General features: G+C 39.4%; 1 protein-coding gene across 8 annotated transcripts in view; it reads left to right on the forward strand.

Moving 5' to 3' along the window:
* CELF2 (CUGBP Elav-like family member 2) overlaps positions 1–19,201 on the forward strand; it is a 550,656-nt gene that overhangs the window by 488,221 nt on the left and 43,234 nt on the right. For all 8 annotated transcript variants that reach the window (XM_054287543.1, XM_054287539.1, XM_054287537.1 and 5 more), the window contains 3 exons: positions 2,221–2,300; positions 7,140–7,298; positions 9,446–9,509. In XM_054287543.1, coding sequence (XP_054143518.1) covers positions 2,221–2,300; positions 7,140–7,298; positions 9,446–9,509 — 303 coding nt within the window. The remainder of the gene's footprint in view (positions 1–2,220; positions 2,301–7,139; positions 7,299–9,445; positions 9,510–19,201) is intronic.

The following is a 19,201-nucleotide window of genomic DNA, read 5'->3' on the forward strand; positions in this document are numbered from 1 at the left end:
ATTTTACATGCTTCTCATGCATTTGAAACCTCCATTCAGTAATTGTCACTATAGTACACACTCCTGGATAGTGAGAACCAAAGCGACTGAAGCAGTTTCTTGACCATTATCAACAATATTATTCAAGGCTCTGCATGGGGCTCCTTGCCTGCCCTCCAGTATATCTCTATTTGTGCTCATCCCCCACTGAATTTACAAGACAAGAAATGAATAATGCTAATAACAGAAATGGTATTAAGTGAGATTACTTTGAGACTGATGGTAAATTTGGGCCTCTTTAATTTTAGTGCACAGCAGCAATATGGAATCTAGGAGAAGTACTGTATATTATTTACCCTTCTACTGCACATTTTGTCTAGATTGCTGTACAGAAAGCTGGTTTGTTACATCATATTCTTTGACAGAAATATGTTGCTGAACAAGACTAGTATAGCATTATGTAGTGTGGCTAAAGAGTAGTGAGACATCATCAGCTGTTTTGTTACCTAAGAAATACAGAAGGTCACAATGCTGTGGTGAAGGTTGGGTAAAAGAATTTTGATCTCTGATTTTATGATGCTCATCTGTCAGTCAGAGCTACATAAGCCAGTTTAGGTTCTTTTGAAACAAGGGCCTTTACATTAAAGAGAAAACAAATACCGCATGATGCAAAAATGCATTGACTTTATTTTCATGACTAGATGTAGTGCTTTTGGGTAATGATCAGGCATTGCTTTCTCTTACTGTTGTTTGATTAAAATGTGAATACAGTCTTGACTTGATAATCTTACCAGGTACACACAGAGCTAAAAAGAAAAGGTATTCTATGCCTCAAATTGATTTGCATAACCTAAACAATCTGTTGCTTGCTGGATTGCAAAATAGTTTATTTTGCCCATTGGCCACAGGGGCAACAATATTGTATTTTTGATGCCAGAATGTAGCTTTCATGCATTAGCTCTAAAATGACAATATACTTTAGCCTCTCAGTGCTTAGATCTGCTTCATTTGGAAATCTTTTAAGTAGTAATAATAATAATGTTTTGAGGAAATTGAGTGGAACACTAAATTATTCTCTGAAACCTAAGTTCAAACTGTGCAAGGCTAAGGGAGCTGAAAATCAATGCACTTTTAAAGTCATTAGAGATCACAAGTGAAATAAGTCTGTGTTGCTTTAGCTAAGCTTTTAGTGTGCCATGGTATTATTACAAAATCAGCCTGAATCTGCATTAATTTCACAGTCTTTTTCTTTAAGATGCCCAAGGGTGCATGAAGAATAAAATTTAAATCTCAGGAGGCAATGTTTTTATTAGCCAAAAGGGCAGTGAGTCATGCACTGAAAACGTTGACCTGCACCATGCCCAGTGTAGGTATGGCTGACAATAGTAAAAGGATGGAAAAATAGCCCAGGCATTAGCCTACTGGCTTTTCATTGTGATTTTAAAGGCTGAAGAGGGAAAAAAAAGAGTGATTTTTTCCGTTATTCATCCACATAGCTTCAGAATTGTTCAAGCTGGCAGTAGCTTTCATGGATCAAAGAATTATACTTGTACCTAGAACCCAGAGAAACAAATACCATAAGGATTTTTATTTTTAAAATGTTATTTTCTTAAATGTTGAGATTCCACCTACATGACTGAATTTGTCTGAGTGTTTGCACAAATAGTCACAGGATGCACAGTGGTGTTTTTCTCATTCTTATTTGTATGATACTTCTGGGTGCATCACAGTAATTTGTGATGTTATAGACCCCTTTATTAAATTCTCAGTTCAGCTGTCAGTGATGCCGACATTTATTCACTATCCACAGTTTACCTACACAAAAGCCAGAGCAAGCAATTGTTAATGCATGGTCTGGATAGATTTGACTATGCAATCCAAAGGCTACATAAAAGCCTTATTTATTTCAAACCCTGTGGCTAAAGAACAAAAACAGTAACAAAACAGAACAAACAAACAAATTTTAAAAAAAAAGAAAAGACAAAACAAAGCAAACAAAAAATTAAATAAAAACCCTTCTTGTCACCCATCTCCACCTAATTTTTTTTCTTTCATCTATGGTCAGATTAGCAAGTCAGCACTGTCAATAAATAAACTAGAGAAGTTGTTTATTTTTATGTACTACTGAGAACAGTGTCGTCTTGTGGCCGTTCTCGTAGACTGTGTTGGTTTAACAAGCGTCCAACCCTTTTGTCTTGTTGTTTTTTGTCTTTCCTGCTCCCTGTCCCCTTGTTCCCACAGGCTGTGCGTTTGTCACATTTTCTACAAGGGCAATGGCACAGAATGCAATCAAAGCCATGCACCAGTCTCAGACCATGGAGGTACAGTACTGTATCATTTGCCCTTTCTTTGTTTTCTTTGTGCAAATGATTGCGAATGGTAAAGCCATGCTCTCCTGGATCAGATCAGACACATGACAATCACAGATTCAAATTTTTTACCAGCTCACTCTACCTGTTTTTGTGAAGCTTTATTTTTCTCAGTCACGTAAAAGAGCACAATAAGGCTGCTGTGTGGTATCCAAACACGGCTCTCAATCCTATTTTCAATGGCATTCAGCAGAAAATAAAAAAGCTGTGAATACCACTCCTCAGTTATACTCAGAGTATCTCTGATGAGTAAATTACCTCTATTTTTAACACACGTTCCCCCTAAGAAAAATCTTAGCTTCTTTTAAATAGATTTCTAAGTGTTGTGGTTTGCACTGCTCTGAGAAAAAGCTCAAGAGATTTAACATGGCCACATTGAGTTACTAGTGCATGTGTTTTTCTGCAAATAGAATCTCTTTTTAAGTTAATATTATTTCGCCTCCTTCATGTAGCAATAAAAATGCTAATGATGACAGAGCATATCGGAGTGTGGCACTTCCTGCAGAGCACCATCGTGGCTGGCCCCTCACAAGCAACACTCTTCATTCCCTCCAAACTGCCTCTATGGCCTCGTATTTTATCATGATGAGCAGCTCAAAACTTTAAACCAGTTCACTCAATGTGACTCCAGCTGCGGCTAACGATCTGGTCACTGGAGTGGTTATTGAATGCCACAGCTTGTCTGGCAATCTCAAAACTTTTTTCAGTCTGTGATTTTTGTCATGGTCTTTCAGAATTTTGCACAAAAAACCGCACAAGTATGAAATCTTTACTTACTCTGGATCTTCTAGCTTATCATTGGAGAGTGCATGTTATACTGTATTATGTATACTGTATCTTCGTGTAGTGATGATTTTTCTCAGAGGTGGCATTGATGTTATGTGCACTTGTTTCTTTTTTTTTTATTTTATTTCTTTTTCCACCAGGACCTTTCAATTTTTTTTTTTTTTTCTCTCTCAGTGATTTTCCTTTGCAATGCTCTAGTCTCCCAAAGCATGCTGGGTGCTAAACAATCATTATTGCGTCATGTCGTTGAGCTGCTTTGTGTAACGAGCCAAGGGGGGACACCAGGGGTGGGAGGGTGGACAGAGGACAAGGAGGAGGAGAAGATAAAACCCAAGCCAGTGCATGAAAATGTCACTAACTGTTTCCTGTATAGTACAAGTAATGATATCAGCATTGCAAAGCTGTTGTCTTTCCAAACATCACGTTTGAATTTGGTTGAGCTTCTTTTATAATCAATGTGTTTTCTTTTCAGTGCAATGCATTTTTAGACCCTGGGTATACAGTTTTAGTTGAGAATCTGCCAATGAGATGAGAACAAATGAAATTATCTTTACTAGAAAGCTGCTGTTACACAGTCTATGCAGTCTGATAGTATATTGTGAAAAAACTGCCACTTTGAGTCTCTGCAATAATACCTGTAGTAATTTGTCTGCCGTGCACTGCTCCATTAATTCAGATCTATATGTTTTGCTGGGTTTGATTCCAAGTAAAAAGGAAATGTTTACTGGTAATACTGTGTTTTACCTATATTTTCCATGTGTTTTAATGCATTTTTCCGTCTAGCAAAATGAATTTTACACAGCTCTACTTTCGAAGATGATAAAATAAAGACATAACACCTCCCAGACAAATTCTCCCAGTCCTCTGTAGTATGCAGCACTCCAAAAGGGGCTGCATTTTGGCAGGATACCCTTAATGAGATTAGTTCTGTAGAATAGTTACTCTTGGATCAAAATTCCTCTCAACACCTTTAGAGACATCATCAATGAGATCCCCAAATTGGCGAGGCAATTGCAGATAGTTTGCCCTTTGAACATCTGGGTCTTTGCATCAGTTGAGCTTAGGCTGAGTCCCTTCTTGGAAAGAAGCTGTGCATCCTCCCTCTCCATGGAGGAGGGACTCAACCTGACAACAGAAAAATGCGAAGGCAGCACCAGCTGTTGGGAAGAAAATGGCACTGAATGGCATGGAAATGTGAAGCCATTGAATGAGGAAGGGAGATGCACCTTGTGTTTGTGCTGGAAGCTTCCCCTCAAGCTAGGAAATAGAAGTGCATAAAACAAGAATCACCCCGTAGGCAAGAAAAAAAGAAATTCTCACTTTTGCCAACACTCTTCTAGTGAAAAGTTAAATTGGGTTGACTAGTGTTACATGTCAAACCTCAGCCTGAAACAGTCATCTTGGACACTTTGGTTTCATGTTATTTTGCAAATAAAAGTGGGCTTAGGGGAAGATATGTAGTACACAATTGCATTTCAACCCAATTACTACAGATTTTTCCCCTTTTTTTATTATTTTCAGTTCTTTAGCCTGCATCATTGACCAAAATGAATTTTCAAATAGGGCTAAGAAAGAACAATGGGGTTGTTAAGTCCAGATAAACACGTCTCATAGAATAATGCGTTCTCTTACTGCTCTTTCCACCTGACTTACTGACCTGGTTAAATCAACTGATTTTTTAAATATAATTGCTGCTTTAAAGTGCTCTTCTATTTCTTTTCTGTGGAATTTTTTTGTTTGTTTGTTTAAGTCATTCAAATGCAGCACCAGTAGAAGACACTAATTTGTTATCATGGAGTAAATTTGATACAACAATAACAATCCTTTTCTCATATAGAGCCACTTGCTAGATATAATCTCAGTCTTCAGAACGTTTGCTTTCTTGAAAATGATGAAGTGATGAAATATAGAGCAGACAGTGAAAAAATGAATTATAGATTCATAAATTGCAGAGATATTGTTTTTATACAATTTACTGACATTTAAGCATTCATAAATATGTCAGCTGTAGTGCTGAATGCTGAACTACCAAACAGAAAACTGAAATAACCATATAATATTTCTTCCTTTGATACTCATTTCTATTTCTTTGGAAATATACTTGATTCTCCTGTACATCCAGGCAGAAGGCAGTACATTCCAGTTGTTCTTAGCCCAGTGTTACCAATAATGTTATTTGTAGCTCGTATAAGATAGAAACAGCTTGCTTTTTTTTTTTTATTAGCAAAACCAGAAAAATCTCTCTCACATCCTCTACCCCCTGGCTCCTTTTTCTTTCTTCTTTTTTCCTAAATGATCTTATTTTTAATATTAGTATAAAAATCACTAGAGAGAGGTAATTGTGTAACAAGCCGACTCCTTCATAATCTTTATTTGATTGCTGGAGTGTTATGGATCTCCTTTCGTCCTCACTGAAACACTAAAAGACATTTTTACAATGAAACACACAGGAAAGGAATTGGAGGTGGAATAATAAACCACAAGCAATGATTTTCTAAGATAATTCTAAAGGAACAGTGTTGATAGAAGACTATTATTATTATTATTATTATTATTATTATTGCAGTTTATTTCATTATTTTATCTGATGATTGGGAATATTTTTATCACTTGTCCTGGTGTGAGGTTTTTCAGAGAAAAGGTACATGGCTGCTTTTTGTAATTAATTGAGCACAGGAACTTTTCTGAGGATGTTCACAGTGTTGTGAGAGCAGCCATGGGAAGAGTAGGTGAAGTAGAACCCTGCTCTGCATCCCTCACTATACACTTTGGCTCAAGCACTGCTGTGTTTCTTGGACTTGAGTCACTTATCACTCCTGCCATTGTGTTCGCATTGAAGTTAGACAAGAAATTAGTATAACAAAGCATGAAGGGAAGTTATTCATTGGATGCTGTGAAGTTGAAAAGCAGTATGAAATGGATTGACAGTTCAGATGAGTCATAAAATGCTTGAATTAATTTGAAGAACTGAATCATTGCAGTATATAGCTTGCTTTCTTGATCTGAGAAAAATTAAGACTTGAAAGGTTAAAATATGAAACATTTCTTAGCAGGGAAAAAAAACAGAGAGAAATCAACAGAGACATCTTTCATAATCACATCTCATTGTCTCAGTGTCTTTGCCCAGGAATGCCCAATTCGAAGTCACAGGGAAATTCCAGTTTACCCCAAAAGTCCATTTGGTCTGTGACCTCCAACTTCTTCCCAAGGGTCTCTCAGCCATGGGTGAGGAACAGGCTGCAGACCAGACCTCTAGCTCTTTCTTACAGCTTCCCTATTTCCTAAGGCATCTTACAGCCTTGCCATACCATGTAACAAGAGGCTGATAGAAGCAATAGAAGAAGTGGTGTCAATCAGGAATGGGCTGCTATCACCAGAACTAGTCCCTTTTGGTCTGCATCCTGCCCTTTGTTCACATCTCAAGGGTGCTTGGTACAAAGCGTGCCCGGGCGCGGACCGCAGGTGGGTGAATTGACCAGGGCTCCTTACTGTGAACAGTGCCTCGCTGATGTAAATGGGTGCTGAGGTAAATCTGCTGCTCCCAGTCTCTTTAGGGTGCACACACCAGCTGCACTGAGCCTGATGGCACAGCCAGACCGTGGTTGGCTGTGTGGTCCCTGGCAGCACGGAGGTTGGACACCTCTCCCTTTGGCGCTGCCTCGGAAACAGACTGCAGACAAAGCATCGCGTCCATCTCATCAGCTGTGAAGCTTAATTAAAGAGGACTGGTACACTTTGCTGTCTCTGGCAGCAATTTTGATAGCTGGAAGGAAAAGAGAGCCTGAGGAAAGGTGCTTTATAAAAAGAGCTGGGGAATCAATAATTTCTCCATAGCCTCTTTTCATAACAACCTGAAAAATCTTAGTCCTTGCCAGTCACAAAGAGAGGGTGAACAATCTGGCTGTGCCAGTGCCAGAGGCCCTACAGGACATGGCTGAGCTCACGAGGTGAGGGTGGCCTGGTGTGATTTAACCCTTCTGTCTTTCCCAATCTGTCCAACCACAGGGCTGCTCTTCGCCAATCGTGGTGAAGTTTGCTGACACCCAAAAGGACAAGGAGCAGCGGCGTTTGCAGCAGCAGTTGGCTCAGCAGATGCAACAGCTCAATACTGCCACTTGGGGAAACCTCACAGGTCTTGGAGGACTCACACCACAATATCTAGCTGTAAGTTCACTTCAGAGGTGGTGGCTGTATTATGCTCTATTTATTTTAGGACCATGGTAAATCAGTTCTACTAAACTCCCTGCAGTAAATTGCTAAATTGTCCAGGATACACAGTGTGTTTTCTTCTGGGTGTGTTTATCTGCAAAACAATTCACAGATTCATAGAAAGGTTTGAGTTGGAAAGGGCCTTAAAGATCACCTAGTTCCAACCCCTCCACTGTAAATAAAAATTTTTTCCATTAGTTTTATTGGGGGTTTTGAATGCCAGAGTCTGGTTTTTGTGGCTGGAATAAAATTAAAGTTCTTCCTTAGGGGAGGACAGATAGGCAGCTGAACTCTGTAGAGGCCATATCCATATGGTACAGTCTCTAAACTAGAATGTTGTGGTTCAATCATCAAATTTCCATATTTTCATTTGGAAATGGCTTTTGCTATAATGCACGGTCCTGCCAATGCTAAACATGCATGGTTCATATCCCCTCACACAGAAAGTGAATGTGGCCAGGAAAAGCCATAAATTTAAAATGGCCTTTTCCTTAGTTCATTTGTAAGATGAGAAACAGGTGGTAGCTGCTGTCCCTGCTGGAAATTCTGGAATCCACAGCCATGTATCTTTGGTGCTGGATGGCCAAGAGAGGCTCCCCTTCATCACAGCTGAGGGGGAGCCTCTGCCTTTTGTGCCTTTGGAGTTGGGAGGTCTGATTGAGGAGCTTTTGGATAACTTGGGGGTTCCTCATGGGTTCCAAGTAAGACAAATATTACCTCACCAAGTACAAGGCCAAGTACAAGGTCCTGTCCCTGGATCAGGGCAATCCCAAGCACAAAAGCATGGATCCAGAGCAGCCCTGAGGAGAACTTGGAAGTGTTGGTGGATGAGAATCTTAACACAACTTGTCAATGTGCATTTCCAGCCCAGAAAGCCAAACATGTCCTGGGCTGCATCCCCAGCACTGTGGGCAGCAGGTCAGGGAAGGGCAGCAGGTCGGTTCTGTCCCTCTGTTCCACTCTGGTGAGGCCCCACCTGCAGTGCTGCATCCAGCTCTGGAGCCCCCATGCAGGAAAGACACAGGCCTGCTGGAGCAGGTCCAGAGGAGGCCACAAAGGTGGTCAGAAGGTTGAAGCACTTCTGCTGTGGAGAGAGGGCTGGAAGAGTTGGGGCTGTTCAGCCTGGAGAAGAGAAGCCTCTGGGACCTTTGAGTTTTCCGTACCTGAAGGGGGCCTCCAACAGAGCTAGAGAGGGCCATTTCACAGGGGCATTTAGTGATGGGACAAGGGGTAATGATTTTAAACTGAGAGAGGGCAGGTTTAGAAAGAAGAAGTTGTTTCCTGTGAGGGTGGTGAGAGAGTGGCACAGGTTATCCTGAGAAGCTGAGGCTGCCCCAACCCTGGAAGTGTTCAAGGCCAAGCTGGATGGGGCTCTGAGTGACCTGATCTAGTGGAAGGTGTCCCTGCCTGTGACAGGGCAGTTGGAAGGGAGGAACTTTGAGGTGCCTTCCAAACCAAACCATTCTATGATTCTATGAAATTGATGTGCCCGTATATATGTATTGTGTATGTATAAATACATCATTTGTGTGCATACAATGTTTTGATACAGTGATACAAACAGCAATTTACCCGGCAATTAAAAATATATATTAGTACTGAGGTTGGCTAATTAATGCTGAGATAGGCTAAATTGCTATATATACAAATCCCAGTCTAATGAATATCTGTGTGCTTGATTCATACAGATAATAAAGAAAAAACTGAATTCACAGGGGTGGGGAAGAATGGACCATGATTGACAGAGATGAGTTATGGTAACTACTAGACTACAGAGGGTTGTAATTAGTCACACTATGTTGGTTTAAATAGATTTAACACCTGGTTGTTAAAAAGAATAAATTGATTAATTGTTTTAAAGCAGCCATGTTATTGAGTTTCCCTTGTGTCTCTGTGTTTCTTAATAGAGATTAGACATTAATATGGATTTACAGCATTGACTCTAGGGATGTTCATTCCAACAGCAGACAGAAGCAAGAGACTATATAAATGTAAAGGAAAGCAGAAATATTCCAAATGCGAAATGATAGCTCATTTTCGTTTTATCTTCATTTGTTACATTACTGTCAGATAGATTGCTGTGTTGTGTTGTTCATTTGCAGCTCCTGCAGCAAGCAACTTCCTCCAGTAACTTGGGTGCCTTCAGCGGCATTCAGCAAATGGCCGGTGAGTTAAAAACCCTTTCATTTTGCTCCTGCTATGTTTTGTGTTCTCAAGCTATTGAATTCTGTACCTCTAATAATCACATTGTCAGGGGGTGGGGGGCGTGTTGTGTATTAAATGTGGCAGATGTATTGGCAGGGGACAGCTCACGGTTCAGCGTCAATAGAAACACTTTCACCCCTCTTTCAGAACTGAAATTAAACCCAGTGCTCCCAGGTTGTGCAAACAGTTTGTCTTGCATTAGTCACCTGCCATTTGGCCAAAGTAACCAATTGTAAATTGCAGGAGAGCTCTTAGTCCCTGCAGCCGTATCTTGCCCTATGAAAAGTGTCAGGAAAGCAACAGCAGGATTACATTCTAATTTCCAGTGAGATTTCTGTGTCCTGAAAAATCAAATTAATGGCAGCCCTCAAACATTTTAATAATATGTGGTGAGGAAAAATGTTCTGACCTTTTTAATGAAACCCAAGATTACAGGCCTACCTTCAGTATGAATTTTCAGGCTCCTTTTATAATCACAGAAAATTAACTGGGTGCCTTTTTGACTTTGGAACCCTAGTTGGCAAAATTACACAACAGAGATTTTATGTAAAAGTCTAATCTTCAGTCTGGAGGAAAAAAAAGAAAGAAAGAAAGAAAAGGGGAAAAAAAGAATCAAAGTGTGAGCAGATTTGAAAGCCAGCTAGTTGGAGGGTTTCTTAGTAATGAGCTGTGTGCCAGTAGTAACTGATGTGTAGTGATTAGCAAAAGGTCATTCCCACTGTGTGACCTACCATGCTGATATCCTAACTTAACATGATGCTAGAGAAGGCAGCATGTGCAGTAAATCAGAGCACAGATGCACATTATGCCTGCCGTGAGGAACTGTTAAAAAGCTTTTTTTTTTCCTTGTTACAGGGAAAAAAAAAAGAAAGAATCACAAAACCCCTAAATTGCTACATTAGTTTATTTTAATCATGAGCCCGCTGAATCAATGAAATACAGCATTACGCTTGCTTCATCATCACAAAACAAGGGCTAAAATATTCAGAAGCCTTTATGAGCCCCATTTCTCATTCTTTTTTTAATCCTGATCTTTTGCTGCTTCTGGTTCTGCTTTGAAGGAAGCCTGAAATACTTTAACAAGTATAGATATACCACACTGTATAGCTATACCCCACAGGTATTCTTTGCTCAATCGTTATATTATGCCATTATTGCAGTGACATCAGAGAATAATGTGAACCTGCTGTCTGACAATATAAATTGGCCTACAGATGACAATATTTCTGAATTATTCTCTCTTCCTCAGACCTGCTGGCAATGCTTGCTGGTTCTATTATGTTACTCTTGCAATTTAGCGTTTTTTTCCATCAAAATAATGTGTCTTAATATGATAAACAGAACAGAGCAGTTCAGCAACAGTTTTATACTTGGGAATTTTGGAAGTGGTTTTGAGCTCAAAGATTATGTTGTATATTTGGTTAGGTCTACAAAAATGAAAGAATTGGGACACTGAGGAAAAATAATGTGATATCCATTGCTTTATGTGCACCTTAGAAGTTTTTGTTGCCTGTTTCTCACTGTTAGTGTAGATTCAGCTTTGTTTTCAAGAACTGTTGAAACTAAGGATTTTAGTCAAGTATTTCCAGGATGAGCTTTCAATCCAGGATGTGATTTATTCTCTGAAAATCATATGGTCTTGAGACTGAAAGAAAGTCATCTTAAGAAATCATAATGGCACATCATTGTTACTCGAGGGATATGCTTTTTTCAACTGCAAATTAGATTGCTAAGGCACTCATCTATGGGATAATTTGATGACTGACTGCCTCTCTTGGAAAAAAATGTATTTTATATATTATATTCATGTTATCAAAACAGCTTGAAGTTTACTCCTTTCCCCAAAACATGCGACTCGTAAATCTTTATGTTCAAGGTAAAATTAGTGATACAAAATTATTCTCCAAGCTGCATCTCTACATAAAAATGCCAAAGACTAAGCACTATTTCATTGTTAGAACTGAGAGTTCATGTCCTCTCCTTGGAAATCAGGCAGTACCATGTCATGCAGTGCATCTGGTATTAACAATTTGTATATTATGTTTCATGAAAGGAATAGAAAGTACTCCTGTGCCTGAAGCAAGAGCTTGCATTACCAGCTGAAGCTATCTTTGAACATTTGTGAAGGCCTAGAGATTTTTAACTTAAGCTGTACGGGTTCATTTCACAAAAAAAGAATCTAATATGTAATTCCATATTGCATGTAGTTTGCCTATTAATATAACATTTCAAAGTGAGGAATAAAATCCAGACACAATTGAGTGAGGTGCTAAAGAAGATCCATCACTGCAGCTTTCAAGTTCTTTGAACTTTGTGTTTGAGAGGTGCAACTTTTATCCTTGAAGTCGATGGGTGTGCTTACCGCGTAATTCAGACACTAAAACTTTGATCAAAAGCCACATGAGCCATTGAAATTCCACCCTTACTTCCATGTCAGGGCTCTAACATCTCTTTTGTGCTTAAATCTTGATGAAGTCACGGTTTGCTATATTAGGACTTCTGAAACAGCTACCCCCTTGTACAAAATTAGGGCCCTTTGGATCTGCAAGTGTTTATTTGTGCTGCTAAAGCTTATGCTGTCTCTGTACAGAACAGAAGTGGCACAGCACACACCCCACTGCACATGTGAAGAGTTATTTGCTATGCTCAGTATATTATTTCTTAAATCAAAGCAATTTTCTTTGCTAGCAGAGCAAAGACACTGCTCTTCAGTGTGCAGTTTTAAATTCCCTTCCCCTAATACCATGCCTCAGACTGGTTAAAGTGGTTCTTACATTTCAAAAGCAGTGGTTCTTTGATTTTGGTGAAGGGGGTGGGATTTTTAGGTGTTTGTGATTGAAGAGTATTGGAGTTTGCGTGGTTTTTTGCAAGCTGGGAATATAGTCCAAAGAAAAATGGGGATTTTTCTCAACAATTCTCTAACATACAAATATTAATCACTCAGCACCAAGTGTAAAAGTGAGCACTGTTCTTGCTGTAGCAGCCAACTGACCCTGCTGTACATACAGCATTGTGTGAAGTCCAAGCAAATCACAAAACTGGTTTAACAAAAATTTGAGACCCTGAAATTTGAGGGACAAAAAGCTGTAACTTGCAATTTAGCTTTCCAAGCTTTAAGGTGCCATGCCTAATTCTGCACTTTAGTTTTATCTCGTTTCTATAGAAAAACAAGATTTTCATGAAATCATTCTTGTTCATTAATCAAGCCAAAGAAAACAATGTAATACTTTGAGACTGGCAATAAAGTTGGGAGAGCTGGCGGTGGTGCCTTTGGTATTACAGTAATCCCCTGCTCTTGATTACAGGCACTAATTCTACCTTGCCAAAGTCTGCTCCATTGTCCTGTATAAAACAACCAAGGACATGGATCCTTATGAGCGTATTTCATAGTGAGCACTTCCTCATTTTTCCTCCCCTTCTCTGATAACTTCTAATCCTAATGCTAATTTAAAGGCAGTGTTTCCTCCCATGTTTTTCCTCTCGTGTGTTTCCTCTCCAGCCTCAGTGCCTAGCCTGCATTTTGTCTTTGGGGAGGGCTAATAATATAGATGAATTACATTATGTGGTTTGATTGTCTTACTTTAAAAGACAATATAAGCTACATTAAACACTAGCAACCTTTCAAACAAGCAAAAATTCCTCCTTCAAATACATACAAATTGCATGGGAAGCTTAGTTCAAAGGAGATTGATGTTGCTTGAATGTTTGAATTGAATTTGGCTGGCACTGGAGCAGGTCCTAAAAGCTGCAGTTATTTAAACCAACCTGCCTGTTTAAGAGCTTGGGAATTACAATATAGATAGTGTAAGGAGAAGTTTACTATTGCTAGGATGATTGTAGAAAATATTTCAATGTTTTCAATATTTAAACAATGTACAGACTAGGAAAATTTTCTACAATCCAATAATGTCAAATGTTTTGGCAGGAACAAATATTGGTTCATACAGCAATATTTTTGTATGTGTGACCATTCAAGACATAAAAAAATGTACAGTACTCATAAAAAAAACAAAGGGCTTCTCTTAATTTCATTGAATAGACAGTGTATTTTGCTTTCTGGAGTTATACAGGAGGAGAAACCATGGATTTTTCTTTTACTTTCAGGTCCCTAAGCCCTTTGCAGCTGGGACTTTCTGTATTTTTCCAATGTATATATTTTTTCCAGTGCTGTCCAAGTTCTCTCATAGTTTGGTTGCATTTTGGGTTGAACTTCTGGCCCTTTCTGAGCCCTGCTTTATCCATTCCACCCTTCTTCCACTACCCAAGCCAGATTTCCTCCTGTTGCAGAGTCTGTACGAGCAGATGGGTGAGAGAAAGTCTGCGAGGTTCTGCTTTCTGAATATTTTCCTCTAATTGTTGGATTGGCTCAGTGGATCTGGAGGGACCAGTTGGAAGCCAGGACCATCTGCACAGAAGCTCTACACTTTTGCATTGGCCAAAGGATCCTTTATATCCTCTGACTCTTCCATGGCTTCATTCCAGCAAAGCCATACAGAAGGAGGATTTCTCCTGCTATGACCTCTGTAGGGATATCATATTAAAAGTAAAGGTCACTGAGAAACTGTTTCCAGCTCAAGGGAGATAGCTGTTTCTTAAAGATAACTAGCAGTTTTCAAAATGTTGACCTCAGGGACCAAAAACATTCAGCTTTTGTAACTAATTCCACTGAAAGTCCTAGTTATTTTGACACATAAAATTAGCTTTTTTTCTTCTTCTTTTAACTAATAAATTAAACAACTCTGTTTAGCATTTTTGGATAGACAGAGTTTGCAGCAAGTGAGCCTGTTCACAATCCACACAGTGCTCCTTCTCAGAGGAGGAGGAGAGGCACCTTGAGAGGAAAAAGCAGTGCTCAGCAGTCAGGAGATGTGCTTATTCAGGTGGTAAAAGTGCACAGTGTGCAAGTTTGGCCAAGTCTGGGCACAATATCTGTAGCTCTGTGTGGGTTTTCCATAACCAGCAAATGGAGGGTGAGGGGGATTTTTATTGCCTTAGCCCCTCTGTGGATGGAATTCATCCAACTGAGCCTCAGTAGTTAGGAAAGTAGGCATCCCATCTCCCTGCAATGTCAGTGAAGAGGAAGTCACTCCCAGGCAATGATTCATCCTACCAAGGCTGGGGTTAATCTATTTTATGGATATTAGAAAAATACTCCATATATTAGGAAGGAATTCTTCACTGTGAGGGAGGTGAGGCACAGGTTGCCCAGAGAGCTGTGAATGTCCCATCCCTGGAAGCGTTCAAGGCCAGGTGGGACAGGGCTTGGAGCACCCAGGTCTAGTCAAAGATCTCCCTTGGAAGGTGGCTTTGGCTTGGAGCAACCTGGACTAATGGAAAGTGGCCCTGCCCATAGCAGGGAGGGTGGAACTAGATGGTCTTCCTGGTCCCTTCCAACCCAAATGTTCTATGATTCCTTTTTTAGGATCAGATTATTTCATTACCCCCCCTCTCTTCTTTGACTATAGCAAGAGCCTGAGTGAGTAACTTTTTTTTGGACAAAGTTAGATCAGATGAATCCTTTCCACTAGCACTGAAGAACTTTTAATCAACAAAACCACCCTTCTTGCCAGAATATGTTTGGAGCATGTATAACCTGAAAATGGGCTGCAATCCTACATAAGTCAACAAATGGCTCTAGGAGTGTTTGAATTAGATGATCTTTAAGGTCCCTTCCAATTCAAACCATTCTATGATTCTGTGAACCTGCAGTAAGATTTAAGCACGTACTGTTAAAATACAGGGCAGAATCAATTGTGGACTTAAAAGTTGTTTTAAGGGCTTTGCTCAATCAAACAGTAACTGGTCAGGCTACCTCAAGCACTTTTCAGATAAGCAGCTTTTCTAAAAGCAGCCACAGAATATATATGGTTTGATGGAGGTGGCACTTGGATCTCCTGTCTATTTTAATTCTTACAATATTGCTGGAATAGCCTCTCCCTCCACACCTTTATACACATTTTACCATCAGCATCCAAAATGGCTGATGTCAGTGTTAGCAAATACTTGCTTTTTAGCCTGAAGATGATAAATTTTCCCTAATCCACATCTTTTTAAGCTGCAGCCAGGATTTAATTCGGGTGGAATAAATCCTAATAATTGAGAAGGATAAAATTTCCAAAGCAAAGGAAGTCAAGTCAGTGGGAACTGCTTGTGAGCGATCAGATTTGGTTCTGATAATCACCACTGACTTTGAAACTCTCCATGCATACTGTGCCACTCAATGTAGCTGGTGCCTTCCTTTTTTTGGAATTTGTGCAGTAAGCAAATCTCAGCTATTTTCTAGTGTGATTTTATTATGGTTTTAGAAACCCAAGAGCTGATGAGGCCTAAGAAGTCTTGAGGAACGGCTTGTGACTCCGTTCCCTCCCCTACAAATACCCAATAATTCCAAATTTACAGTTATCACAGGAGAAAAGCTGCAGTGACTGAAACGAGGCAAATTACTTCATTGTATGAAAGTTTGTGTCAGAGGCAGCACAAGAAGTTGTAAAATGTAAATCTCATGCTCTCAAATTTCCCCGTGTTTTCACAGAACTGCATCTGTGACTGTGCAGCACTACAAAAATTTCCTGTGAATGTGCTAATAGGCCTTATGAGAATGTTCTATCACCATCCATCTGTCACTTTTTAACAGGCCTGATTGGCAAGCACTTGTAACAACTGACATCTGTTCTCGCTTATTGATATGTAGATTTATGGTAATTGCTGTGAACAATAAGACACAAAATTACCTAAGGTGAACATTAAATTAAATTTTCATGCCCCTATCCTTATAAATAATTTTTTTAAAAATCTTAAGTTTCAAGCAAGGCATACTGTGCATCTGTTTTGTACATAATTTAATTGTTTTTTTAATCTGCCAAATAACAAAATGAAAGTTGAATTTCTTTGCGATCTTGAATATTTGCCAAGCTGATAGCACATTGGTAAATACATGTTATTAAAAATGGAATCAAACTGTATTGTGAATCTGGGTTTTTTAATCATTTCCCTTTAATTCCCAACATTGTCTCCCTCATGAAGATCAAGAGTTATTCCTTACCCAGAAGGGGGTTTTTTTTCCTCTACAGGAAGATATTCATTTTTCATGTGCAGCTCTGCTTATGAGGCTGTTCCTCAGCGTTAAGCAATTTGCATTTCTTCAGAGAGAAGTGCATTTGCTGAGTGAGCAGCACTTTCAAATAAAATCCATCTACTCATTTGCTGTCCAGCTCTGTTGCGGGATTTGGGACTGTTTTGGAAAAAAAAACTGTAGGATGTGAAATGTGTGAGGAGTGTGTGTGAAAGGGGAGAGATTGAGAGAGCAGATTCATCCCAGAACTGCAGAACTGTACCTTAGCTGAAGTTCAATTGAACCAAAACTCCCCATTTAAAAGCAAAATACTTTTGGGATTCGGGACTTCAGAGCATTTGGTTTCCCTCCTCCAAATTTGTCCAAGCAAATGCGATGTTGACACTCCTGACAAGTTGATGGGAGAAACCAATAAAGAGGGAGCAGGGATGGTAAAATGCCTGGGGAATGTGAAACAGTGATGACAGGACTTATTTTTCAGATGTTTGAGCAGACAGAGGATCCTAAAGAAGATGCATATTAAGTGATAAAACTGTTGACAAAGTGGGCTCTAGAGCTCGCTGGATGACAGTGTGTGCCATGAGCCCTTGCTGACACTCACATTTGGGTGCTCAGCTCAATAGGAGTCTTTGCTGTCCTTCTCTCACTCAGGTGTGACAACAGCCAGCAGGTTTTTCTCCTGCAGACACCCAAGCTGACACCCTGTAACACCTGCAGGTTGTTTTGTGGCCAGTGTCTTACAGTCACTGCTACAGTAAAACAAATTGGGTGAGGAGACAACTTCATCACCACCAAGATCTTGTTCATTTATCTTCTTTGAGCTTTGAAACTCATTTTCCAAATTGATAGGTTCCTCCTGTGCTTGTTTAAAAAAAAGTTTTTGTGGAATGAGGCAGTGATGGTATTTGTTTGGCATCCACAGAGGTGCAAGGGTGATTCATGAGTGCAGAGACAGCAGCTGTTTGCTCTGTTGCCTGTTGACCTTGTCTGGCCTAGGCTGTCCACTGGAATCATTCTGTGTTCATCACAATTATTTAATCCTACCATGTATACCATTTAGAAGTCCAAAGGAACCTTCACGCAGAAGAAATATAAGCTGGTTATGACTGATCCTTTTGATGAATAACTAAACAGTGGGTGAAAGAAAGCCATTCCTCTGGAGGAGAGCAACCCACTGCTTTCCCAAATCCTTGTTGCAGGATGGCACAAAAACACAGCCTCAGTGATTAGAAATGTTTGCTGAATATTCTTTGCTGAATTACTTATTCTTCTTAGGAAATAGGAAGGTAAATTATAATTAAGGACCAATATCAATCCAGGATGAAAATGAATTCCATATCTCATTTTGATGGTTACTGACTGCTTTGTTTGCAAAGATTTGGGTCCCAGTCTTTTCCATCCCCAAAATCTTGTTTGAAATAGTCTGCAGTCTTATCTTATTATCAATGCAAGATAATTCTTTGGTTGGAAAAAATACTTAAACCCAAGGCAAGCCAGTAAGTCAGATGAATAATTTTAAAAAATAAAAAAACATATTGTTTGCATACATGTGAACTGTGTCTTGCAAAATAGTTTGAATTAGTAATGTTTGAGAAAAGCCTTATCTTTTAAGATGGTCTTTAGCCTCCAAAAGAAACCTTAAAGAGGTTTGGTCATGTAATTTCTCCGAGTGTCTTGTTCCAGTTCCAGACTATGAATTGGTGTATATTGGATCAACTAAAATCTTAATTCCCACCATTGCAACTGTGTCAGAAACACCAACATCTGAACTGAATTTGAGACACCCACATTAGAACCTCAGTCAAATTAGGTGCTCACCTGAGGCCTGACCTGCCTGTTGGAACATGCTGTATTTAAATTTGGGACTTTATTCAGAAATAGATGTTTATATCAAGGTTCATTTCACAATCCCTAATGCTGTGACAGTGAGAATCCATCTTTATGGAGATTATTGATTGTACTAACCTGAGTCTGCAATACTTGTGTTTGAAAGTAGTATCACTCTCCATTATTGCAGGAGTTCTGAATTCCTAGAAAGTACCTCTCCTTCATTGCATTTTTTTCCTTCTTAAACATACTTCCCAAGTATTGTATTTAAATTCTCCTTTTTTGTTTTCATTATTTCCAGGTTGTTGTTAAGCTCCTCCATTTGAAATACAAAGTGTGCAGGGAGAAATAATATCTCTTGTAGGCAAACTAACATTCAGAAAAAAATCAGACAAGTTTCTGGGCATTCAAACTGGGAAACATGGGAAACAAACTTTATTAATCCCAATTATATGACCCTGTCCTGAATGTGTTTTAAATGCTAGTTATCTTCTTTATATCCCCTGTTGTGTCAGGAAATAATATTGTGCCTGGGCTTCATGCAGAGTTTAAATGACTTTTAATTCTACACTTCCCTTAGAAGAGGCACAAACCAGGTTTAATTTTCCTCAAGTACAGGCTGGTGTCTTTGGTGCATTCTCTCAACTCCAAGGTAGAGAGATGAGAAATACTCCTCAGGAACTCTGAGATGTGGTTTGAGATTATAGATGTTTTGGGAATGAAAAGAATCGAGTTTATTGGCAAGGTACACCCC

Source organism: Melozone crissalis, unplaced genomic scaffold, assembly GCF_028551555.1.
Source record: "Melozone crissalis strain CALT ecotype California unplaced genomic scaffold, PUWL_Pcris_2 ptg000059l_1, whole genome shotgun sequence".
Taxonomy (NCBI): domain Eukaryota; kingdom Metazoa; phylum Chordata; class Aves; order Passeriformes; family Passerellidae; genus Melozone; species Melozone crissalis.